The sequence below is a fragment of the Harpia harpyja genome, chromosome 7 (assembly GCF_026419915.1).
Source record: "Harpia harpyja isolate bHarHar1 chromosome 7, bHarHar1 primary haplotype, whole genome shotgun sequence".
Lineage (NCBI taxonomy): Eukaryota > Metazoa > Chordata > Aves > Accipitriformes > Accipitridae > Harpia > Harpia harpyja.
The window spans coordinates 55,443,644-55,469,646 of NC_068946.1; the positions used below are offsets into that span (position 1 = coordinate 55,443,644).

The 26,003-nt window shown below is 41.6% G+C and overlaps 2 protein-coding genes across 3 annotated transcripts in view; both read left to right on the forward strand.

Moving 5' to 3' along the window:
• Nucleotides 1-4,912: 4,912 nt before the first annotated feature.
• TNFAIP6 (TNF alpha induced protein 6) lies at nucleotides 4,913-18,496 on the forward strand. Its single transcript, XM_052793211.1, has 6 exons — nucleotides 4,913-5,174; nucleotides 11,093-11,230; nucleotides 12,577-12,738; nucleotides 14,933-15,161; nucleotides 16,251-16,291; nucleotides 17,384-18,496. The coding sequence occupies exons 1-6, from the start codon at nucleotides 5,081-5,083 to the stop codon at nucleotides 17,545-17,547; spliced, it is 828 nt and encodes a 275-aa protein (XP_052649171.1). The 5' UTR covers nucleotides 4,913-5,080; the 3' UTR covers nucleotides 17,548-18,496.
• Nucleotides 18,497-20,200: 1,704 nt separating this feature from the next.
• The window catches only part of RIF1 (replication timing regulatory factor 1), a 37,152-nt gene continuing 31,349 nt past the window's right edge, over nucleotides 20,201-26,003 (forward strand). For both annotated transcript variants that reach the window (XM_052793063.1, XM_052793064.1), the window contains exons 1-5: nucleotides 20,201-20,417; nucleotides 21,837-21,915; nucleotides 22,631-22,727; nucleotides 25,335-25,465; nucleotides 25,909-26,003. In XM_052793063.1, coding sequence (XP_052649023.1) covers nucleotides 20,311-20,417; nucleotides 21,837-21,915; nucleotides 22,631-22,727; nucleotides 25,335-25,465; nucleotides 25,909-26,003 — 509 coding nt within the window. In that variant the 5' untranslated portion in view covers nucleotides 20,201-20,310. The remainder of the gene's footprint in view (nucleotides 20,418-21,836; nucleotides 21,916-22,630; nucleotides 22,728-25,334; nucleotides 25,466-25,908) is intronic.

The following is a 26,003-nucleotide window of genomic DNA, read 5'->3' on the forward strand; positions in this document are numbered from 1 at the left end:
AGAATGATCAAGAGTTGAGGAAACATGGCCTACAGGAAAGATGAAAAGAACAGCCTGTTTATTTTTAAGGAGAGACCTGAAGCAAGATACAGTAACAGTTGTAACCTTCCTGCTACAAAGAGGCAGCAAAGAATCTGTTACTCCAGTCTTCCGAAGCAAAAAGAAGAAATGGGCTGAAGTTGCAGCAGGAAAGATTTTAGTTAATACAAGAGGTTTTGGTTAAGGAAGGTGTTTAAAATGTTAGGAAGATTTAAGCACCAGGAGGCTGTGGAATTGCCACCACTGCAGGTTCATAAGAACAGGCTACACAAGTATCTGCCAGGAATAATTCGGGTGTAATTATTTCTGCCATGTGGCATATGCTTGGGATCTGATGGTTCTTAAGGTCTCCAAGGAGGTCCTGGAGTGTGGGACAATCCTTGAACTTGTACCTTGACAGCTCAGTTCATGAAAAAAAAAGAAGTTTAAAGTAAGATAAAATTTGTTTAAAATGAGAGAAAAATAAGATAGAACTGGAAATGGCCTTCTCTCAAAGAACATCAAGTCCAAGCTCCTACTCAAATGTCATCTCAAAATAAGTTAGGTGTTCTGTTTGTTTGGCTGTTCTAAAACTTCTCTGGACTTACGGTTTGAAATTGTCTTCTACTTTGCAACCTAAATTTATATGGGAAGGGATGGGATGATATTGTTGTTGGGCTAACTTTTTCCTTACTTTAGGTTAAATAGCTCTTCTTCCATTCTCAGGTTTCCCACAATGTAAATTCAGTCAGTGTAGTCATATTCCCCCCTTTCACATCAGATATTTTAGTTTTTTCTTGTAAGAAAAACTTAGCTTTAATTGTTTCACTATCTCTTTCCCTGCACTCCTTTTTCCTACACTTTCCACTAAGTAGTTTTTTCTGAATGAGATTAGTTTCTTGCAAAAAAACTCCCAATGAAAGGCCTTTCACTGTATACCTTTCCATTTAAATACATCTTTCTTGGTATCATTCTCAAAGCTATAACCAATATAATTGTCATATATTCTATATCACCAATAGTAATATATGAATCTTAGAACACAAAAGCTATAAATATTTGCACCCTTTTCATTCAGTTATAAATAGAAGAAAAATGAAAAGTTTAGGTGCTTAATATTTAAATTAATGCAAAAGAGATTCATGACCCACATACACTACTGTTATTTTTTTTAAATTCCTTCATCCTCAGTGGTTCATCCATTAAGCTACTGGATTGTTTTTTCTCTCTGTCATTGCAATTAGTCTTATACTGCTGTGGGCTTCAGATCACACTTTGAGAACTACCAAGTTAGGTGTTCACTTCGAATGCTAGTCAAAACCACAGAATAAATTTCAAACAGTATTTCTTAGCATATGTATGTATGGAAGGAGTTAAGGAACACACCCACACACACACACAGAGTGTATATAATATTTGTCTGGGATATATTTAAATGCGGAAAACTTGGAAGAAAACTTAAGAAAATACTGTCAGATGAATGTCTCCAAGTGCCCACGTACAGCTCTGGAATATCTTCTTGTTGATGAGAGGTTCTGCTAGGATTTGCAGATGAAAACTTTCCTTCCAGCTCACTTGGGAGGCAGATGTATAGGACTGAATGTGTTACTTTATTGACACTGCAAGTTGCACAGATTTATGCCTAGGCTCAATCTGGAGTATATGTCGAATGTTAATGCAACACAATAGCAAATAATAAGTTGTTTCCTCAAGTATCAAGATATTCACCATACCCAATTACTCGTCACTATAAAACATGTACTGAACTGTGTAGAGCTTTTGTTGCTGTCAAACAAAGATGAAGTTTAGTCATTTGAGGGATTATTTGGAGGATATTATAATAGAATCTGAATCCTTGCTTCAAGACTGGATGATGTCTCATGATTCCTTACATCCTCAGTTATTCTGTGATTCTATGATTCATAAGCCATTGTATTTCTTTGGACTTATTAACAGATAGCTTTGTTCCTCCAGGGAGGTATATGTTCATTCAAACATTAGACCTTCTATAAATCAAGAGATGCTGTCAGATACTGTCATTATTAGAATTGTTTGCTACTTTATGTCCTTTATTAAGTTGCTTTTTCTAACTGAGGCCTTTCACCATTAACAGTTAACTTCAGTAAAAAAAAATTTTTTTATTCATTATTGCATGAGTGTCCTTCTCAAGAATTTCAGTATGGTAGTCTATTACAAATCATCTCCAAGTTGGTATGCACTCCTTGCTTTTATGTGTTAGTCACTGTTAACGCATTTTTGTGATCTTGTGGGATTGGCACCCGCCTAGCACAGAACAGAGTAATTCCCTGTAGTGTGGACATCTGGCTCTGGTATAAGATCATTAAGCTATCAACTCACATTGCAATGTGATCCAGAGGGTTTTGCATGGAATGGCAGACAAAAAGGTGTCCTGTGCAGAGAAAGACATCCACATCATACTTCTTCCAGAAAGAGAAATCTTCGCGTCAAAGAGGATTCTCTTCATCTGAATCAGTAATTTGTCTATTTAGATTACCAGTGAATGATATTTCAGTTGGATTTCCACTTCCCTTCAGTTTCCATTCCTTCCCTCGTGCCTCTTGATTGTTTCTAGGTTCCCAGAAGATACCAGGAATATGTCACAACTCCAAACCAGCAAAGGCTAAGTGCCAATCTTCTTCAGCTAATGAGAAATGAATGCTCCAGAGCAATGCACTCAGCACTGTCTCCTCCATTCACCACCACCCCCCCAAAAGTTTATACTGCTGTCTTCCTAACTCATATCCCAGGTACCCTCAGATGCATGTCTTGGATATTGATGTTTAGAAAGCAACAGACTTCTACCAATATGCTTTCACAGAATAATGTTGAATTAGGTCTCATTCAAAAACTTGGACTCTTATCTGTTGGGCATTAAAGTAGAAGACAAGTACAAAGAAAGCACCAATCCTCAAATCTAGAGAGAAGAAAGAGTAGGGCTCCAACCTCTATGCAATAAGACAAGACCTGGAGCACAGGTCTTATGAGGAGCGGCTGAGGGAACTGGGGTTGTTTAGTCTGGAGGAAAGGAGGCTGAGGGGAGACCTTACCGCTCCCTACAACTACCTGAAAGGAGGTTGTAGTGAGGTAGGTACTGGTCTCTTCTATCAAGTAACTAGTGATAGGATGAGAGGAAATGGCCTCAAGTTGCGGCAGGGGAGGTTTAGGTTGGATATTAGGAACAATTTCTTCACTGGAAGGGTTGTCAAGCACTGGAACAGGCTGCCCAGGGAACTGGTGGTGTCACCATCCCTGGAGATATTCAAAAAGCGTGTAGACAAGTCACTTCAGGACATGGTTTAGTGGGCATGGTTGATGGTTGGACTTGATGATCTTAAAGGTCTTTTTCAACCTAAACAATTCTATGATTCTATAAGTCTCTGGAGTGCTTTCTTGTTTTGCTGACATAGGAGCTGTAAAGTGTGGTGGGACAAGCAGTGTGGTGGGATGATCAGTGTGGTGGAGACTGGTGAACAAACTGGCAGGCAATATCCCTGGTCCCAGCATCCCACTCTGTAGCAGCTCACTAGCAGGGCAGGAAAGAGGACAAGAAGCCACCATGCCCTGAATGTCCCAGGCTGGTCGGAGGGAGCCAGCGGGCTGCCATCAGCTTTCTCGGATACCTCAGTGGAAAGTCCCAGTGCCAGACCTTGACATCAGAATGCATGTGAGCTTTGTCGGGAGCGAGAAGACATATATACGTTGTACACCTACTGCTGCACACTGAAGGTTCAAACTTGAATGGGTAAGGCATGGGTGTGCACAACGGGATTGTTACACGTAGGTGAACTTTATTGGAAGAACGGGTTTGCTCTCATCAGTGAGTGCTGCAGTGACAGGTCAAGACATTGGGATTTTGATGGAAGGTACCTTGCTACTCTGATGTGGGGGAAAGGCTCTCACTCCACTTGGTTTCCCCACAGTTCTCCCCTTCATCATCTGCCCAAGTTGTAGGTGGGAGGAATACGTGTGTATGTCTGTGTATACAATGTAGCTAGGCACTCATCACTTTATGTTAAGACTGGAGTGATGAAGAATATCTTCCTCATTGATATAACACTCATCTATGCCAAATATTTTTGAGTAGGCACAGAGTCCTCCACCCTTTCCTTTTCATTTATTTTGATTGTGTTCATGGCCATGAGCACATCTTTTTCTACAGCTCCTGACTCAGAAGTTACAAATGTTATCAGAACTGGAGAGCAGACTCTTCCAATGGCTGCTCAGAAGTGCAGAGCACCAGACTATTTTCCATACTCTCATCTTTCCCCCTTTCTACTCTCCCAGTCATTCACAAGGAGCAGCTGCAGCATTCACTTTCAGCCGGAAGGGAAGACAAGCAGACAGCTGTCATGCTATGAATCAGATTTTAAACTGTGGGTTGGAAGAGAAGATTTTAGCTTTATTTCCCACTTGCAGAACAAAGAGCATCTGTTTTTGACACTTGCAGTTTTATGCTGATCTGGGAGTTTGACTTGCAATTACAGATTCCGTGGAGGGAAACTGAATTCAAATAGCCAATGTAAAATGTTCTCCTTACAGTTTTTTTCATTCATTAGGTCACTGTGAAATTAAATTCAAATTATATACAAAACCCCCAGAATGTTTAAATGAGAATGAGAGGTAGTGTGTGTGATTCTCTTCAGTCCTGTAAATGGTGTGACTAGAAACACCATAAGCAGTTAAATTGGTTATTAGTTTTATTGGTCTATGGAATTTGAAGACAGTGAGTGCTGAAGAATGAACAGACTTTGGCTTGAAAAGTGTTCATGTGTGCTGCAGTAGTGAGGGATAGAATGGTTTCTTGGACATGCTGGGAATCAAGAGAGCCAAAAGTGAGTCACATGGACGACTGCAGACATCACATTTAATTGTGTAATAGTACTGCAGCAAGCACAATTGGAGCAGGCTTGCTGACCTCACAGCTGAAAGCACTATTTAAGATCTGGCTACCAGATGTTCCAATAGGATCTAGCCAGCTGCTAGCAGAGGTTACCCTGAGTGTTTTAACAGGGAATATTTACAGCCTAATAGTTCGGAAGAGATGATTGCACTAATTTTCTTTTCTGCCCTGCTGTGGGACAAGGCTCAAGCATGGGGATTCAAGGACGGAGTGCTGCATAACTCTATTTGGTTAGGTAAGAAATAATTTAATCATCAACGTTTTGCTGCAAAAGTCACTGTGTTTGTCTAACAGTATAAAAATGAGCACCTAGCAATACAAAAGTGAGCCATGCATTAATATTAGCAAAATCCTGCATTGAATTGGTGATCATTTTATCTGAGTAGTGACTGTAAGTTTTGTCCTTATGAGCTTACTACTTTTACTATTTCTCTGAAGTGCAGGAAAAAGTAGTTATGGAATATTTCATCTGAATGTATTTTCCTACAGTGCGAGGTAAAGTGAAAACAGCATTAAATAACGGTTGCTTCTAATGAAGGAAAACGAGTATGAAAAGAAACATTTGCCAAAAGAATGAATTACTTTCTGCATGAACATACTTCAAATGCCTGGGGTCCTACACATGAAACTAAATGATCTGGAAATAATAGCGGTAATATTTCATAGGTTTCTAGGAAGGTACAGAAATGTATATGTTTTGGCCATTGGTTTGTTCACATCATTAAACAGTAGAGAGAAGATTTCAAAAGGGCTGTAGAAAATGCTGTGGGAATAGTTTCTTATACCTCAAGAGGGTTTAAATAGCTCTTAGAGTTCTTTAAGAGATCTTTATAATTATCCAATATAACAGAAAAACATATTCAGAATATAGTCACAAAAAGGGTGCCAAAACAAAAACATGCACCGAGTGGTCCATTTTATAAACAAATATTTACAAACTCCTTTATCCTCTCTCGAATGTTGTGTATTTCTTTAGGGACATTAAGGAATTCCTATAGCCGGTACACGTTTCTGTTGTGCTCAGATGTTTCATGAGGGATTGGGGCCACGCTCTATTAGCTGGTGCAGCAACCACGTCACTCCACTCCCTTCTCAGAGCACCATGTAGACTAACAGGAACATAAATGAGAAGGGGAAGTGATCTATATTGTTTTCCATTTGACTGCACATTTTTAATGACTTCTCGTTCCTTCTAAACTTGGAACACGCCTGCTGTGTCGCATAGTTGCTGAAGGTGCTCAGGTGGGAGAGAGCTCCACGGCAGGACAGCTTGGCAGCTTCATGCACCACCTCAAGTGGCTGGTATTCAGAAAAAGGATGACAGAGAAGAGGTCTGTGTGAGAAACAAGCAAAGCTTGTATTCTTGGCTGGAATAACTGTAAGGAGAGGCAGAAGATAAGTAGGACTGAGGCTATGTTAAGCCCTGATAGTAGGGGCAGAGAAGTTGAATTTGATACAGGCTGTGATGGGTATTCTTGTAGAGAAGAGATGTGGTCAGGGCAATGAGCAAAGGGGCTTGCTGCGTCAGGGCCCTTGCTTATCTGTAGGCTGTTCAGGCTGTCCCTGAACAAGTGAACAGCACATGGCCGTGCACAGGTCCTGTCTGTGGTTTAACCATTCTCACGTTCCCTGGCACAGTTTTGCTCTCAGCCAGCCAGTGGTCTTCTAAAGAGTACTCCAGTGCCGGGCCAGGGAGAGCCAGGCCATGGGCTATCCCTGGATGAGACCACCCTGGTGATGGGGAAGAGAGCTCAGGCACACACCATGCCACTTGCACTCACGGACCCATTAAAGAATGGGTCCTGGGTGTTCCATTTGCAAATATTGGCATATCCACATGACTGTTGCAACCAGCCACCCTGGACGTAGCCTTTAGGGGCTTCTACAACATAAATGTGAATTTGTGATTACGGTGATCATTTAAGCAGTTTTATGAATTGAAGTCAATTTGAAGAAAAAATTTTCTAGTTCTTTAAAATGAGGAAACAGTGTTAACTGGAATGCATAATAAAATTATGTTTTGCTACACCTTTAGCATTTATCATGAGAGTAAATAAAAATAAACCATGGGGTAAAAACTGATGACTTGCTCTAAATAAACAAACGCATGCAAAATCTGGAAGCACAGTGTGCAACTTTGAAATAACCCACTCTGCTTTCTTATCTCCAGGACTCTGTTGAAGCTTCTTTAGAAACACACCATGTAGTGTAACTACACCAGTAAAATTATTGAAAAAAACCTCAAAATACAGTTAATTGAATTACCCATGGAATTCAGTGACATTATATATAAATGAAGAAAAATTGGCAAAATCACAGCCACCCAACTTATGTATCTTTGTATTAAAAAAAAAAAGTGTAACTTTAACAGTAAAACAAGTAACCCCAATCTCATACTCACTATGCACAAGCATTAAAGCAAGACCCCTTCCCTTGAATAAAACCTAGAAATGCGTAGTGACATCTAAGCTTTGCTTACCTCCCCTTCTTCTGGTAAAGCACTATAAAGACCAAATTGAAAATGAAGGGTTTTCCATTTTACCTTTCTTCCACAGCAAATCATTAGCACAAATATAAAATCTTGAATTACTGGCAGTCTAGAAATGCTTATGTCTTTTACCTTTTTTCTTGTTACAAAACATCTTCTGTTTTCTCAGTAAGCATGCAGTTCTGCTGCAGCTGACTGTATCATCTTCCTTTTAATACCTTTCTTCTGTGAATGGAATTTTATTGTTGCTCATTTTTGACACAAGCACATTATAACCAAAGGTTTATTGTAAACTGATGAGAGGATTGGAGCAGTCTTGCCCAAATATGCTCATACGCTTATTTGAGTGCCAGTTCTTAGTGCCAAGAAGTAGGTTTCCCAGGACAGCTGCTGCACTCTTTGTGTTCAGAATTTCATGCCCGTTCACACACCGTATGTCAGTGTGGTTTAGGGGCCATACCCACCCTGTTTGGTGGAGTACTCTGAGTACAACCGTGCGTGTTAGCAGAGGCCCGTGCTAGTAACTCTACATGGCCACGCTCTGCTTAAAAGTTAAATATTTCTTTTTATTTAGCATTTAGTATTTGTGTCATGCATATTGAGAGTACTTTATTAGGCCAAATTTCATGCTTGTTGTGTTTGTGCAGAAAAGATTGACTACATTTTACCATCTCCTGCTGCTGTGGGTGAGTAGAGGGTTGCTGTCCTTGCAGGATCCTGCTGTCTCTGGAGTTCAAGGAGAGATTTTAAGAAATGTGAGTTGGAAGAAACATGTCCTGTCAGGCATGTAACCCATGGCTTTTGAGTAAGAGCCAAAGAAGAAAAGTAGGTGGAGAAATCCCCAAGAGAACAGTCCCAATATGCAGGTTTTCAGGCAAAGAGAGAAAGAACTTTGTTGAAAGTTCTCACTGTTGTCCAGGAAGAGGAGATTTCAGGCGGGTCAGATAAAGAGAGCAGCCTTCAAGCAGAATCCCCCATCAGAGCAGATGCCCAGCTGAGGCTGGAACAGGTTGTACTCTGTAGTGTGGGCCCCATAGTATATGAACGGTGTGCATTTACAGTGGTAGGCGTGCACTTGTGCTTGCCAGTGAAAACAAAATTTCATGCACATTTACCTACACAGCCATGATATTGCTTCCATAAAGACTAATGGTAATTTGTCCGTGTGTGTGTGTGTTCATGTATGACTGTGAATATGTGTATATATGTATATACATATACAGATACATAAATATGTAAATGTATATTAATAGTTAATGAGTACAATGCTTTGACCTAGGTCTGGTTTTGCTGATGCAGTGTATCTTTCTGCACAGCCCCTAATGTAATTAAGAGGGAAGGGAAAAAAATGCCAGTGGAAGATCTGATCAGTTAATTAGGATATACTGTCAGGGAATACTGTATCATTGAACTGTGACACACCAAGCCAGCATCAAATCTCAAAGCTTGGTGGAGTACCTGTGTGTGGTCTATCTTCCAAAAGCTACTTTTGCCATGTTACAAAGGAGTTACAGAGATACAGATTGGTGATTGCTCTCAGCAGGGTAACACCACCCACCAAGACCTTGCACAAAGACTCAGTGGTGCTGCTGTTGGTGGAGCAGCCCTTGCAGAAACTGGGAAGAGCGGATCTTTCCAGCAATATTCTGACAAACTTGACGCCTGTCCATAGTGACATTTCAGCATCAATAAGTGGGGGTAGATACCTTTTGAGGGATAAGATTTGAAAACAATATTGCCAGGTGAAAAAGTCAGGAGAACTAAAAATGATAAGTTTTTACTGTTAGCTCCAAGAGTGATGAGTCCAAACAGTGGCGATTCCCCCTGAATGCCTGGTGGTACATCCAGCAGTAGTTCCAGGGAAGGAACAGGGTGGGTCTTGCAAAGGTGGCTGCCAGAGCGATGGGAGCTTTTATCAGAAAACATCATTGACAATAAGCTTTAAGACTGCTCTTGCTTTGGCTGTGACTGGTCACCTTTGCAGAGGTGACAAACCGTGGAATTCAGCTGCCCCTTACTCTTTGACTTGGTGTAGGTGGGGCAGCTCAGCTAATCCCAAGGACTACAGTCTGTGTTTTTCAATTCACCTTCCAGTTCACTTCCCTGTGAGCTGCAGTGATCAATAATGTCAATTCCAGGTTGTCCCCTGAGTGTGCAGTGAGGCTAAAAGGTGTGCTATTTTCTGTAGTACTCAGATCTTCAATTCATGCATACTGAATCCAATACAGTCATACTGTAAAGAAGCAGTCAGTGGATTTATCAGGTTAGACATGATAGACTGTTGAGTGAATGAAAAATAATACTTCCTATGAATAATTTTTTAATTAAAACAGATTTTTTAAAAAATATAACATACCATTATTCCACAGTTGTTAGTTGTGACTCTTCTTTGCAATGGAACTGGCTTCTCCAGAAAGATTTTTCCACAGAATGTATGTTATCCCATGCTCAAGCCAGTGACATTCCCAGCAATGTTACAGAAAGCGGCTCTCAGTCTTCTGAGACTATAATCAGCAATATAATTTACTTCACTGGGCACAAGGCCAGTGACTGTGGGTCCAAAAACTACATTGGCAAATGTCATTCTGTATCTAATAAGGGATCTCACCATTGCTAACCACAATTCAGTGGTGACCATGTTTTTTTAAAAAATACCCTAATCTAGCCAAAACTACTGACTCTAAGTGTGTCCCTAAAAAAGACATTCTTTTTCTTCCCATGGTACAAATAACTACTGTAAAAAATTCTTCCTGTTTTGCATCTTTTTTCAGTCATGTTGACTAGTGATAGCTACAGACAGCCATTTCTCTCAGATTATACTAAATATAAGAAAGATCTAAACAAAAACGCCATTCAGATTAGATATGCAGATTGGTTCTGAGACAGATTTCCATACATATGGCATCAGACAAGTGCAACATGATAAGATTATAAAACTTGTAGTAGTACTGACAGTTTCTAGGTTTCCCTGGAAAGCTGATTTATACTGTATTTGCAACAGCAAAGAAAAAAATAATGAAGAAAGTGTATTCATTTTCTGTGCAGCAAAAATGTCTGCCAGCAATTGTTCTGGTCCTGCCCTTTGTGACACAAGCTCAGATATTTTTATTTCACATTTTTATTCCCTTTAATTTCTGCCTCTCCTCTATCCAAGTAGCTCTGATTTAACTTCTCTGGAGATTCAAAACAAAGCTCTGATTCATCTTACAAAGGCACTTAAAGTTACATCCAAACGTATGCTGTGATAGCAATCCAGAAGGAGCTTCCCTGGAGTCAGACAGGATACACGGAACTAGTGATGCTGACACCAGCCAGTTGTTCCCATAACTACTGCCTTCTGAGTAGTCCTTGGGGAGTCCTTCCCTGCGTTTGTTGATTTTCTGTTTTTCAAAACTCACCAAGCTCTGACTAGCTCTGTTTTTCAAGACTTCTCCCAAACAAAAACATACCTTTGGGTTGCAAAAATATGCTTTTGGGTTGGGAGGGACATATTTTCCTGACATTTTCCAAGTGGCTCAGCTACTAGCTGAACATGTTTCTCTTCTCACCTGGACAGTAGCCTGAAGTGCAGGTCTTGGGGAAACTGCTGGAGGCAGTGAGAGCACACTGGAAGGTGGGCCAGCTGAGATACAATAGCGAAATCATTTATTGCTTTGGTCCCACAGAACGAGCAGCTGGAGTGTATCACAGGGAGTCACGCTCTGGGAAGTACCAGCTCACCTATGCAGAAGCAAAAGCAGTCTGTGAATACGAGGGAGGACATCTAGCTACCTATCAGCAGCTGGAGGCGGCAAGAAAAATAGGTTTGAAAAAAATCATGGCTGTTCGCTTTTCACATTGCTCATTCATAATGTTGCCAGTCTTGTATTTTCATGAATGTTACAAACTCTGGGACTGAGAGACTTGTAAACTCCCTGGATTTTTGCCCAGGTTGCATGCAATTTCCCCCTTCAGTAACAGAGCATGACTGCGCTACCTACAGAGCTGTCAGGGATAACATCTGCACACAATGCTACGCATCCCCCTGAGCTCTGGGTGCAGCACAGTCCTGGAACCAGCAACAGCCAGCAGAGAGCCATCTGGCTGAGCTGGGAAGCAACAGTACCTCCCCAGCTACAGCACCTGGCTGCTGCTGGGGCCTGCAGACGAAGGTGTTTATCCCCAGGGAGCTTCTAGAGTAAATGTGCATTGCTATTTTTCATATCATCAGTCAAGATGTTTCCATAATGTTTATTCCAGCCATATTTGCTCTGAGAGAGAGTGGGTGGTGTGCTTGGAGTGCAAAGTGCAGCTGAGTGAGGGATTTATTGTATTTTTATTTGATTCCTAATAAGAAATGATCAATTCATTCAGAACATTAGGAAAACAATGGAAAATATCCTTCACTCTAGAAATTTGCAGGCTACGCCGTTGAGTCAGAAGCTGGCTCTCGGCACCAGCGCACATGTAAAAAGGGTACTTTTGTCTCTTCTGAGTAGCTCACAGTCCTAGGACGCCACAAATATGTTCCAGTTCGTCTCCGTGAAAACATTAAATTGGTCTCTACCAGACAGTGAATAACATTGCATTCTTTGGCTATTGTTTTTAAGTTCTCAGCCACAAAGTGCATTAGCAGGATCTTTTAGTTTAGCAAGAAATACTTGAGGCATTCCAGGTATTTAAATTTAAATTGAAAGTATTTTAAGTAAATACTTCATTTTCTTAGCTGTCTTCTGTATGTAGTATTTTATTCACTCTCAGAACTTAATGCTGCAAACTGTTGAGATTTGATTGAGTAAATTTGTATGACTTCAAAAGGGAAACAAAGAACACGCTTATATAACTCATCCAATGTATAATTTGGTTACAAATGCTGGTACAGCACTTAAAACTCACTACCAGGAAACTATATAGTCCATCTGCATTTGATTTTTGTTTCCAAATGAAGAACCAATAATCATATTGTGGAGAACACAATGCAATTTTATATTCTGTGTTTAAAATTATCCTCTCAAAGTACTGTTCTTTCCTGGAGTTCAATTTCTATTAGGCCAATTACATCCAAGTCATTGATCAGCTTGAGTAAGGGTTTACTTACTTGAATAAAAAGCAGAGTTTCTTGCCTAGAATTGATTTATCACATCTATGTCTCATTTTCTCCCTGTTGCAGGTTTCCATGTATGTGCTGCTGGCTGGATGGCGAAGGGCAGAGTTGGTTATCCCATAGTAAAAGCTGGAGCCAACTGTGGCTTTGGAAAAACTGGTATTGTTGATTACGGGATTCGCCTCAACAGAAGCGAGAGATGGGATGCCTACTGCTACAACCCTAATGGTGTGTTTAAAAAACAACCCATTGCTCTTCGGGTCTAAGATTATGACTACACGCCATACTATCTGGCTGCGCAAAGGCACCCCGGCTCTGAATGGGTTAGCTTCAATACCATAAATGTGCTGTCTGAAAAGGGGGGTGTATAGATACACATTTATTTGGAGCCTTGCACTAAGCCGCCTCTGCTGTTACCTATAGCTGATCTGGCTTGCTCAGAGCTTTGTGTCTCTGCAATGCATTGTACCATATATAATAGGGCCTAAGCAAAGTCCTTTCAGAAACTAAAACTGTAATGCATTGCTGTTGTTGAGTAAAAAGGTAAGTAATATTTCCAACGTGATGTGCGAATGTCTTGTTTTGTATAAGAGGTTACATTTAGGCTACAATTTCATTTAAATAACTAATCTGAGGTGTTTAACATGGGAAACATTTTCCAGACATTTTGCCTGTAAACAGGCTAAATTTAGTGTTAACCCTTATTCCTTCTTTCTCGTGCCTGAGATAGAGCAACTTTTGAAAATGCATGCCATGTCTGGGACTGAAACACCTGACAGATCCAGCTCCTAGCAGTGCCTTGTGTGTGTGTATGCGTGCATGCATGTGTTAACTAGAAGGAGGAAAGTGGAACTCCAAAGCAGATTGGGAGACACAGTTCAAACATGACTGGCAAGACTTAACCAGATACGGGACATCTCTCCGTTCCCCTCCATTCAATACACTGCAGATGACTAAAATATTGACACGGCCACTGTCTCAGTTTAGCTTGGTATCACTTCATATAGCAGGGAAGACAGAAGAAGTAGGACCAACAAGAAAAGCAAAGCTTAAATTTGTGCACTGCTCAGCTTTCCTACTACTCCAAGTGTACTACCCTGCCTGGCAGAGCCAAAAGTTGGAGTTGTCCGTGACGTCTGTACAGCTGTGCACATTTTGTTTGTGCTCACAGGGCTTCAGCTTGTTTATGTTAGCTGGGCAGTTGTTAATCAAATAGCTCTGTGGGGTGGGGGACATTCACAGATGTTCAGCATACAAAGAAAACTGTAAGAGAGACTACTGCATTCATTATTACTTCATGTAAACTGTCAGCCCGACTTTCTGCTTTGTCAGCCTTCTCCTCTGGGCTGAGAGGTAGTTACTTTCCAAATGCTCTGTTTGGTTAGAGGGCAAAAGGAAACCAGAACTGCCAACACTCAGCAGACAGCTTGAGTCTCTCCCATTAAAGGGATATGTATTCACGCTTGATGGACAGTCTGCTACAAAGCCTGGCAGGGTTGTCTGTTTGCAGGTAGAAGACAAGTAGCATAGGGGAACAAAGACAGACAAATTTCTGATTGAACTGAGCCTATGCTCTTCTCTAGGATGCTAAAGATGTCAAAAGGAACTTGTGGAACTGTTCACAAGTTTGAAGTGTACATCCAACCTAGCAGTGATCTGGAGCTGAAAAGCACAGGACTTGTGGACAATGTACAGACTAAGAGGGTTAATCACACTGTCCAGCTTAAGGCCCCTAACTCGCATGACCTGAATCACCCTTAGAAAGTACCTGCCTCTCCCCCAGGTCTGAACTTGGGGAACCATGACAAATCCTAAAGTCAGGCAGTGTGAGGTACCCACATTGGTTGGTCCCACTGTCAGGGATCTGGTAAAGTTCAAATGTCCATTGAATCAAATGGGAATGAATGTTTTTCATCCCAAAGGAGACATTCCAAAGGGAGTGAAGAGCTGCAGCAATAACAGGAGTACAATGCAACATACATGATCATTAGCCCTTATAAGTTTTCTTGTAAAGGCACACTTTCAAGAGGTTTCTGAAGAAGAAAGGATGAAACTGAATGCCAGGGTGAGTTGCAAGTACACCTGTAAAGCTTACAGTTTGACACAGCCAGAAACCCCAAATGCCTTTTATATAACACACTTAGCTGTGGCCCAAAGTCCACGGAAGTCAATGAAAGATTTTACTCTGAATTCAGTGAGGTTTGGATCATGCCTCTTGTTTCCAAATTATCTGCTCCCAAAAGCTAGGAATCACTGACATTTCTTGTGAATGCTGAGTGCTTAAATGTATGAAAGGTGCTATCATGCTGGGTGTTCCTATGTGCTTTTCTATGGGTCTGCTGGGTCAAAGTGCACAAAGATTTGAACCATAGCCATATCCAGAATGAATACTTAAACTCTGATGTTTTTATTTTTCTCTTAGGAAAAGAATGTGGTGGAGTCTTCACAGATTCAAAACATGTTTTTAAGTCACCAGGCTATCCAAATGAGTATGAAAATGACCAAATTTGCTACTGGCATATTAGAGTAAAGTATGGACAACTTATTCATCTACAGTTTCTAGAGTTTGATGTTGAAGATGACACTGCTTGTATGGCTGATTTCTTGGAAATCTATGATAGCTATGATGATATCAATGGCTTTGTGGGCAGGTAAAGCAATTCCAGCTTTAATATGCAAATAATCAAATGATTTCATTTTTTCCCCAGAACATTACTTCAGAAGAAGACTGTATTACCTTATCCAATTAGCACCTCTGATATGCCCATAATACTTGTAGCAGTAGTTAGTACCCGACTTATCTATCCTGGCAATTTACTTTACTGTCATTAACACAGGCCTGTGAAGAGTTTCAGAGAATTACACTTTGCCCTTTTCTGCTTTGTTAAATTACATGAAAGAAAGCTGCAAGACTTTTTAGTTAGGTGCTTATCCTAATTCTCTATTATTTTACGGGAAGAACTCCTAGCAATCTCAAACAGTATTTTGTATTTGCATATTTGCTTTAATTGAAAGGAGGGAGGTGGCATGTTAAACTGTTAGCAAAAATGTATTTAATTTAAGTTACTATTCGCTACAGAAGTAAAATATTTTCTAACAATATCAGAACAGAACAAGTGTTATATATCATCTCTCTTACTAGATTTAGTTTCCCTCTTTGCCTAATTCTCACTTCCTTTTCTTCGATGTCATATTTTTGCTTGTCCTTTAGCAGTCATATTTTAGTATGAAGTACCTCAATTTTCCAGAACAAAAAATGAACCAGAAAAAGTGATACAAAACACTTCCCAATTTCTGCCACTTTTCACATGCTCTCTACAAATCATCTGTAGCAAAGCAAGGATATAGTCCATTTGTTCTGGCTTTACAGATGATTTTACATGTTTCTCTTCACAATGTTCTTCCTTTCTTAGCCTTGGGCCATTGTTCTTTTCCTTAACACCTTGTTAAATTGCTCTTTATCTTGTTTTGCATCATTTACTTCCTGCATATATTGAAAAATGCATTTTTCCCTCCCCTAAACCTTACTATAAGATAATGACAAAAATCCCTTAGGCAATTGCTTTAACATGTAGCGGAGGATTACATACACTGAATACCTAGAACCAATATAGCCCCATGAGCCACAGCTCCAAAGGCCAGGACAGCCTGAGAGCCACCATTCAGTGTAGGTCCCCATATAGCAGGGTATGGCATATTTGCTGTGTCATTTAGTCATGACCATTTATATTTTTTTCCAGGTTTTGTGGAGATGAGTTGCCAGATGATATCATTAGCACAGGTAATACATTTGCACTCTTTATGGTAAAAAAAATCAGCCAAAATCACCTTTTGTCCCTACTTTCTAATAATATGTGGTAAAGATGTCCAAAGACACAATCTCATCTTCATGGCTAGCATGTCAGAAACTGCTATTCCAAACTGCCAGCATGCTCCTTCATCAATGCTATTACTTCTAAATAAATGTAAAAGAAAAAAAGTCTCATTAGAAGATAACCAGGGTGCATCCCACTGGCCTTACAGAGGTAGTACACCTACGCACGTTACGGGATTTTCACACAGGCGGGTTTATACAGCAGATCTGTATGCACACAACCTTCATGCACCAGTTTTTCCCAGAGCAAGGATTTCAAGAACACTTCCAAAGCTGGTTATAGACATTACTCTGTGTGTGTGTGTGTGTTTAAACAGCAGGTCAAGGTCTGATTACATGTAAATCAAAGCCACTTTTACCTCTCTTTGCTCAAGCGTCACAAAGTCGCTGTAGCACAGCTGTCACACGGGCTACCTGTGCAAGGAAGTAGCCATGTTCCCTGGGATAGTCTATGGACAGTCTGTGCAGGAGCTCACGTTACCACACTCCGTCCCACAGCTGTAACCAGCAGAAAGAGAACAGAATAGTTGAATTGTTCCATCCCTGACCTCCCAGTTTACACAGGCCTGGTGGAGATGAGCAGATGACCCCCATGGGAGAGCGATGTAGCAACCTCACCCCTGTGTCACCTAGACATCCCTGAGGCTCTACGCCAGATGTCTCTCGCACATGAAGCGTGACATTTCACAGGTAGACTGAAGCAGAGCAGCACTTTAAAGAACGGGAAATGATTTGCAGGAAGCACTGGATACACCAAAACTTTATCAACCTCTGGGCTCTGCAAACAAAAAAAACCTGATGAAAATCTGCCTGTTTTTTTCCATGGGGCTAATGGAACTCTAATCGCCCCAGGCCACAGCTCGGAAGTAGACAGACCAGGTGGATTGCTCTAAAGATCACAGAAGCAAGCAAGAAAGAGCACTTCAAAAATAACTCTGAAATATCCCATTTTTATGCCACCCGAAAATGTAACCTTTGTTTTTCTTTTTCTTGTCCCAGGCAATGTTATGACCTTGAAGTTTTTGACAGATGCCTCAGTGACTGCTGGTGGTTTTCAAATTAGATATACTACTATGGACACAACTTCAAAATCAAGTGATGGAAAGAATACAACATCCCAAGGAAAAACAAACTTCTTATCCGGAAAATTTGGTATTATGTGAGCAGAGTAATGAGATACACTCATTAAGAAACATGTTTTAGAACCCGATTCAGATATCTGTTTCTTCAGATAAGACATTTTCTTCATATCTTTCTGACTTTTTATTTTCTGCCTTTATATACATTTTGTTAATAAAGTATACTAGGAAATAACTTATAAAATATACTTACATGAATAATAGAAGACTATTTTTAGATTACAAGTACTGTAAAAATCTGAAGAATTCATTGTTAACAAAGATTTTAAAATTATTTTTCTATATAAACTGCTCCTTCTCCTCATTTCTTGCACCATTTGAACAAACTTTTTGTGTGACCATTTCAATTATTTTTAAATTTAATATGCTGTTCTCTCCTTATTTTCTTTGATTTCCACATATTTATTTTTTAGATTGTTGCTTTGTTTCTTCATGTTCTCTACACATTGTTATTTTTTTAATTAACTCATTTCCCTGAACTCAAAAGGCCTTTAGAATAAGCTTATTTTTTAGATGCATAAATTCATCTTGTGGATGGCCTAGCGACCACCTATGTAATTCTCTGAAGCCAGAAGATTGGGAAGCAGCATGAACAGCACAGAATCAATTACATCATTGTCATAATTTTGTTGTGAGATGAATTAGAAACTACTCAGTGAATTTTGTCAGGGTTTCCTCATCCAGAGAAGAGATGTTCAAGTCCTTTCACTTCTCTGATTTCACTTAGTAAAGAATCAAATTAAAGACTTGGTAATGATAATAAAACTGGTGAGATGAAGCATCAAAAGAAATTGCTAACTGAGTACCAGCAAATCTGTTCAGAAGATACTGTCGAGATGCTGTATGTTGTTTACACGGGTTTTAAGACGACTGTACTATTTTGAATTGATGAACATAAATCATTCTCCGTGTTTTTAACTTCCGTTTAAATTCCTCAGTCTGAAGCAGCATTAAAGCTACCTCTGTTTTAATCGTCCTGTGTTTCCAATGAATTATTTTTAATTCTTGAGAACTTTTCAGACTTTGAAACATTTTTTCTTAATTTAAAGCAGTAAATAAGTTTTAAGAGTTTCTTTCGCTCTGAATATTTTCTTGACCCCAGATCTGCTGAAGTCCAATGTCCACTGAGAATCTTCCTGTGAATTATTTTTTTTTGTTTCGAGCATTGTGAATTCCTCAGAAAGTTTTGCACAAGAGGGGCAGGATCTTAAGCTAATCAGACCCATCTTTCCTTTATTTATTCTAATCCTCAGTTCTTTAAATTTATTTCATCTTTGAGCTTTTCTTATTGCAGTGTCACTGGGAATACAATCCTGCTTCCTGGCTGTACTGGCGAACAATGTTGCGGCTAGCACTGCAGCTTCTCTCCCTGTCATTTCCAACACTATTCATGCTTCCTGTGGGCTCCGGGAAACAAAGTTCGTGTCATTATATTTAACAATTTACTGGTGCTTTTTAATCCTGCCACCTGGTGGACTGAGTAAACCCGTTCACATCCTCCTGTTACAAAATGTCATTCCGGTTCTCCAAGATCAGCAAAAGTGTTTGTTAATAAGGAAAACGCCTGGAGAGAACTGTTAACATTTTGTTTATGACCTAGGGTGGCTTTTTGTTGGTTTTATGGGGGTTTTTTTGTTGTCGTTGTTGTTTCTTTAATTGAGAAGCAACAGGTCTTGAAGTGATATGGATCAGAACCAAGGGGTGTACAGGAACTACCTGCCTGTCTGGAAACCCCTATGGAGCCAGAGGGGTGACGCTGTTTGGGGAAGAGCTTCTTTCCCGAGCAGGCACTCCTTCTCAGCGTCCCCAACGCCGCTATGAAGCCCTGCGGGTGACTAAGAAAGAAAGCAAGCCTCAGCCATTAACGTTACTGCTCAGGCCTATCTCTGTCCCTAAGAAACAGGGTTTCTCCGCACTTCAGACTTGCTGCCGCTGCCGTTGTTCCATATTACACCCACCGACGCCCTGATGCCATCCACACATCCGTCACTCGTCCCCTCAGTGACGTTACCATGAGGTGGGATATATCGTGCGCAGCTGAGCACTAACGTCTCCCACCCAGAGGAGACGACGGCGGCGATGGACGTCGGGCAGCGCTTGGTGCCACAGCCATGGCGGGGCGCAAAGACCCCGGGTCACTTTCTGTTGCACTCGCTTTTCCCCGCCATTTGGAAATCCCGCATGTACTCGGGGACCCCTCGTTAAATGGCCGTCATAAAAAACCCGACTGGGAACGGCTGCGGGGCTACACGTCTCACAGCACCGACCCACGTATTCGGGTCTTAAGGAATGTCAGGTTTACGCAGGCAGGTTTCTGCGAAGCTGGAGCTCGACTGTAGCCGCTGAGCAGCTGTGGGAGGTCTAGAGATTATTTTCCAGTCACAAATAAATGATTTGTGGCTTGAAGGGGATGAGGGGAGAACCGAACTCGCAGCCCCACCGCCTGAGGTGAGCGACAGCCCCTCGCGCCCCCCCCCCCCTCCACCAATCGGCGGCGAGGGGCGGTACCCGCCGTGGGCAGGGGCGGGGCGGTGCCCGAAAGGCGCGGGAAGCCATCCATCGCTCCGCGCTCCGCCTCGCGCGCGAGAAGGCGCGCGACGCCGTTCGATGTCCTCCGGCTCGGCCGCCGGCCCCGCCTCCCCGCGCTCCCATTGGCTGGGCCGGCCGAGCCCGGGCCCGCGCGCCGCCAGTCCCGCGCGCCGCCATCTTAGCCCGGTTAGACGGCGAGGGGCGAACGGCGGCTGGCCTCGGGGCTGGCGGCACCGGGCTGACCGCCCCCGCCGCACCATGAGCGCTCCCGCCGCCTGCTCCAGCCTTCAGCCCCTGCTGGAGACCTTGGAAGACCCAGCCGCCCCGCCGGGGGACCTCACCGACGCGCACCTCACTATCGTCAAGTGAGTGCGGGCCGCGGCCGCCTCCTCACGGCCGCCTCCTCACGGCCGCGGGGGCAGCGTGAGGGGAGCGGGGAGGCCCGCGCTGCCTGAGGGGACGGCGGCCGCCCTCCGGCGGCGTGGCTGCTCGCCGGAGCGGGGGGGGGGGGGGGGGGGCGGAGCGGCCCGCAGGCCCGGCGGGCTCGGTCCGCGTGTGCCCGGGCCGGGGGAGAGTCAGCCCCCGGCAGCCGGTGCTGCCGCGGCGGAGCGGGGAGGGAAGCTTCTGCCCGGCCTGAAATGGGGGAGGGTTGCGGGGCGCGGGGTTGCGTGGTCGCTGGCTGGAGATCGCGGGAAACGTGCGGGCCGGGGGGGGGGGGGGGGGGGTGTCTTTTTGGTGCCCGCTTATCCCAGAGCCTCTCCTTGTGCATTTCCTGGGGAAACTGCGGAGATGGGTGAGGGAATGTTGGGAAATAGTAACTTTTTTTTTTTCCTGACTGGAAAAAGACTTGGCATTTCAGCTTTGTGATTGGAAAGGCTGGGTTTTTCGCGTTTGGGAATGATCGTGTCTTCTCTTAATTGTGTTTCTTTCTGGAAGGTATTTCTTAACCATGAGGATCTGCTTTTACCTGGTTCTTTCGAATTTGTTAGCATATGCAAAGGCAGCATCTCTTTCCATCATTATCTCCCTTGAGTTCCTGTCTTTCAGTTCTGTAGTAACTTTTAAAGCTGTAACTGCTTAGATGTCAGCAATACTGATCACACTGTAAGATTTTACAGGTTTCTAGTAATAACTGACAAAAAAGAAGTGCTAGCTTAAAGATAGTATTAAGTGACATCAGATTTTTCAGGTTGCCTTCTGGATGATGGTGCTTAATATGGTTGGGTTTTGCTATGTCGGACTGATTGTTAACATTTTATAGGACAAGTACAGCTTTTCTGTATGGATGTTCTTCAGATATGTGCAAAGTCATCTCTCTTAGTTGTTAAACCAGAATTTTGGGGGAGCCTGCATTCTAGAACTGCTTTTGAGGAATGTGCTTTTTAAGCTCGTATATTTTTGTGGAAAGTTTATCTAATTTTCAGCAGTTGTTTAAAGTTTGCATATTAACTTTTAATGTTTATATCACAGTTGACAAAAAATGAAAGCCCTTAATGTTTTCTTTTATGCTCCATAAGCACAAAATGGGTCATTAGTCACTTCACTTTTTCTAATATACTAGGACACATGTGCTTTATAACACAATACTTTACTGATATGTCAGGCTAACTATGTGGTGAGTGGTATTTTTGCTCTTTAATTTCTTCAGTGTTGTGTTTTAGCTTTTTAAGGAAAGAAACGGTTCTATACTAGGTAATGAATTGTGTATTAAAAATTTAAAGTTATGTCAATTATAATGTGTTTAACCTGTGAATATTACTTGTTTTCCCTTCTGCTCCTTGAAGTCGCTTGACTGGTGAGGAAAGCAAAGAATTCGTTGCAGATGTCAGAAGACGCTTTCCTCAACTTTGCAAAGTGTTTAAGGTATGTCTTTTTCCATTTGGTTTTCTACGCTTCAGTGAACAAAGATACATTTAGGTGGTCAAGGTCAGTGGCCGTTGTAAGACTCGAATTTGACTTTATTTAATAAGGATTCGAGCTAATGACGTAGCAGTAAGGGGTTGTTGGCAAAATATATCTTCCATGTTATTAGAAGTTACTACAGAGAAAAAATAAAACACAGGGTCTTGGATGTGTTCAGGCAGTGTGATGGAGTCAAATCTAATCAGCCAGCCAGAAAGGATACTGTGTTCTGTCTGCCTTTAGATGCACTTTGGGGATGTGGAATATGTGGTAAATGTCAAATTTTTTTGAAGATTAATGTAAAGACTCTTCTTGGCCATCTTTTTTTCCCTACTGTTTTAGATGTTTAAAAGCAATTGGAGAGTCAGGTGATAGTACATAACAAGCAAAGAAGTAGAACTTTGGATGTTTAGAACTTACTTCAGTAAGGATGTCTAAATTACAGAGAACAACAATGTCTTCAGAACCTCAAATGGTTTTATTGATTTGGAGTGTATGTAATCAGGAAGAGTATCCTATAATGGTGTGTCCTGGTTAAACCACGACCATGGTGCATTTTTCATCAAGTGTTTGCTTTTGACAGCTCTCTTTTCATTGAGCAGAAGTGTTGGTATTGAGACAATACTTCACAGCTACTTCTGTAAACTGAGACTTTATGTGTATTGCTTTTTTTCAGGCACACATTTCTAGTCAAAATACAGAGCTAAGTAATGCAGCATTACAGGCGTTAGGATTCTGCGTTTTCAATTCAAATACTACATCTGAATTACCCGGTAAGCAAACAAACTTCAGTGTGGATGCTGGTAGTGTGCGTGTGTGTTTGTGTGTCTATATATATCTATACCTCGGAGTTCTTTCTTTATGTCTTCATTACCATATACTTTAATTTTGACAAAGTTTACAGTTCCCAAGTGGTGCAGTGGTTTTGTCTCTAGTATGAGCAGTGTGACCAGTTCACTAATTCCATCTTGTACAAAAAAACTGTAAATTTTTTTTCATGCTGTTATGCTAATACTGTTTTACTAACTTCTAGTTTCATTAAATGCTGTGGTACTAGTTAGGTACTGTAATTAGTTTTGTGGAATTAGTAATCAAAAAAAATGTCCAGGTGGAAAAAGAATGAACAGGGTTTTTTTGTTTGTAGAATTTGGGTATGCATTGTAGTGTTTTCCAGCCTTTACCTGGTGATTTCTAGTTGTTACACTAAATCATAGGATGGTTTGGGTTGGAAGGGACCTTTAAAGCTGTTGTGGTTTAACCCCAGCTGGCAACTCAGTCCCACACAGCTGCTCGCTCACCCCCCCAGTGGGATGGGGAGAGAATCTGAAGGGTAAAAGAGAGAAAACTTGTGGGCTGAGATAAAGACAGTTTAATAGGGAAAGAAAAGCTGCACACGCAAGCAAAGCAAAACAAGGAATTCATTCCCCACTTCCCGTGGGCAGGCAGGTGTTCAGCCATCTCCAGGAAAGCAGGACTGCATCATGCCAAACGGTGACTTGGGAAGACAAACGCCATCACTCCCAACGTCCACCCCCTTCCTTCTTCTTCCTCCAGCTTTATATGCTGAGTGTGAGGTTGTATGGTCTGGAATATCCCTTGGGTCAGTCGGGGTCAGCTGTCCCGGCTGTGTCCCCTCCCAACTCCTTGTGCCCCCCCAGCCTGCTCGCTGCTGGGGTGGGGGGAGAAGCAGAACAGCCCTTGGCTCTGTGTAAGCACTGCTCAGCAGTAACGAAAACATCTCTGCCTTATTAACACTGTTTTCAGCACAAATCCAAAACATAGCCCCATACTAGCTACTATGAAGAAAATTAACTCTATCCCAGCCAAAACCAGTGCAAAAGGTCATCTAGTCCAAACCCAAATATTTTGCTGGTAAATATTTCAACTTAAACTACTTTAAAGTAATTCAAAATCTTATGGCCTACATTCCTAGGAATCCCTTTAATGAAAGGTTTTGCTGCTGAGAACTTGAGGCTATGCGTCAAGGTAAAAACACTGGATTTGGTTAATACGGGAGAGCTAATGTCCAAGTTGGCTGGTCCCTCGGGAGGTGCCTGTTCCACATTCCAGGGGTCAGGTGTATCCAGTTGCAGTAACGTGATCAGAAGCTGCTCAGTGTCAGCTGTCTGTGTGTGTGTGTCAGATGGACAGGTTGTGTGGTGGTGGAAGGTGGTTAGGCTACGGTTGCCTTTTGTAGGCACACAAGGAAATATATTGTGATTTGGCTCTTGCATGGTGCCTTGATGGTGCAGGAGTCTATAGTGACTCTTCAGATCGTAATAACAAATGGCTTGCTGTCAATTATTCTTTCTTCTTCTGAGGAGGAGGAGTGTTAAATACTCTTGGACAAGTGTTCTGGAATGACCTTTATTAGAGAGAAACTTGACCTCAGGCAAGACAGAACAAAATCATATGGGGGGATGTGCAGAGAGCACTTTTTCATGTGACTCTGCCATTCTGTTTATTGAAATTGCTTCTTTCGGTTCTTCTACTCAATTTTTCAGTGTGTCCTGCTTTCCTATTCTGCAGAATTTAGCCAGATTTCCTATGAGAATGAGGCATCTGTAATAATGTCTATGTGGTCCCCTTCCTTTCCCCCATAACTTTTTAACCAGTTGATAAATTACAGCCAATTTTGTTAGAAAATGTCGAGTTTCAGAAATAATTAAGTCCTGAAAACAGTGGAGAGTTAGGGAGAGAGGACAAAAACCATAGGTACTCTTGATTGAGGAAAGGACTGTATGTGAGTTTATGTTTCTCTGACAGTGAGATCATTTAGCCACAAAGCCCAAATTTGCAAGGAATCAGGCTTCATTAGTTTGGAATTTTAAAGGAATATACGATTTCTCCATCTATCTTCCTGGTTGCGTTTAGGTCCTGTGTTACCCCTATTCTTTTTTGTGTAATAAGCTTGCCGTTACCTCAGTTACAGCTCTACTGCCCTCTTTAATAATAAAGCCTCTTGTAGGCTCAAAAATGAATTTATGCAGGTCAGTATAGCAGCGAAATTGACCAAAGTGCTGCTAAATTCACTTGAAATTCAAGAAGTTTTAAATAATTAAATATTTAATCTTTAGTGGTTTTAGGTAAAATAGTCTTCTAGTTTTATGGGTTTGTGGTTTCTTTTAGAGGTAATATAGATGTACTACATAAATAGTATCTGTATATTAATATATGTTGAGCTTTTTTGCTAGTTTATTTTGAGAGAAATTTCCAAAAATTGCCGAAAAATAATGTTTAAGACATTAAATCATGTCCATTGGGACTTCTAGTTGAATGGATCTTTAGTAATGTTAACTGAGCAAAATGCCCCGAAACTTGGGAAGAAGCTGATTGGAATTGCATGAACAGAATTTGAGTGCTGTGCATTCTGCTTTCAGCAACTGAAATACACGACTTGCTTTCAATGGTGAACAGTGTTGCTGTAAAAACTTCAGACAAAAACACTCGCACTCGGGCACTCTGGGTGATCTCTAAGCAGGCGTTTCCTTCTGAAATTGTTAAAAAAGAGGTAAGTTTCTTCACTTTTTTTTGTGTGTGGTCTGATTTCCTAGGGAGATGAGGCTTGTGCAATCTCTTGGTCACTCTCTACTCAGTAGCTTTTGAATCTGAAGGTTGTTTTCCAATTCTTGGAAGAATTGTAAGGGCAGCTACAGAGGGAAAAGAGCCAACAAATTATTGCTTCTCGAGGAAGAAGCTGCAATGTGAGCAGTTCTGTTAGACACCAGTGAAGCAGCATAGGGGAGAAATGTTGTGAATATTCCAGTTTGGTTGGAGTGATTCTTTAAGCAGTCCAAACCACTCTGTTTTGTGACAAGCTCTAACCTTAAAACTAGACCGAGCGTAATCCAAACACAGGGCACAGTCCTGGGAAACAAAACTTCATCATTCCAGCTTCTCATGGGGAAATATTTGTATTTAGGTGCTTGCTCTAATGTTATCTTATATCCTCAGGTGTCCAATATTATTTCTGCCCTGGAAACGATACTTACTAAAGGAGATGTACAGTCTATGGTGGTTGAATATGAAGCACTAAATGTTATTATACG

Excerpts from the sequence above, each read along its gene's own strand:
- TNFAIP6 (XM_052793211.1), top strand. The coding sequence starts at position 5,081 with ATGATTGCACTAATTTTCTTTTCTGCCCTGCTGTGGGACAAGGCTCAA. Across the intron at positions 15,162-16,250 it reads ATCAATGGCTTTGTGGGCAG|GTTTTGTGGAGATGAGTTGC; the intron begins GTAAAGCAATTC and ends ATTTTTTTCCAG. Across the intron at positions 16,292-17,383 it reads AGATGATATCATTAGCACAG|GCAATGTTATGACCTTGAAG; the intron begins GTAATACATTTG and ends TTCTTGTCCCAG.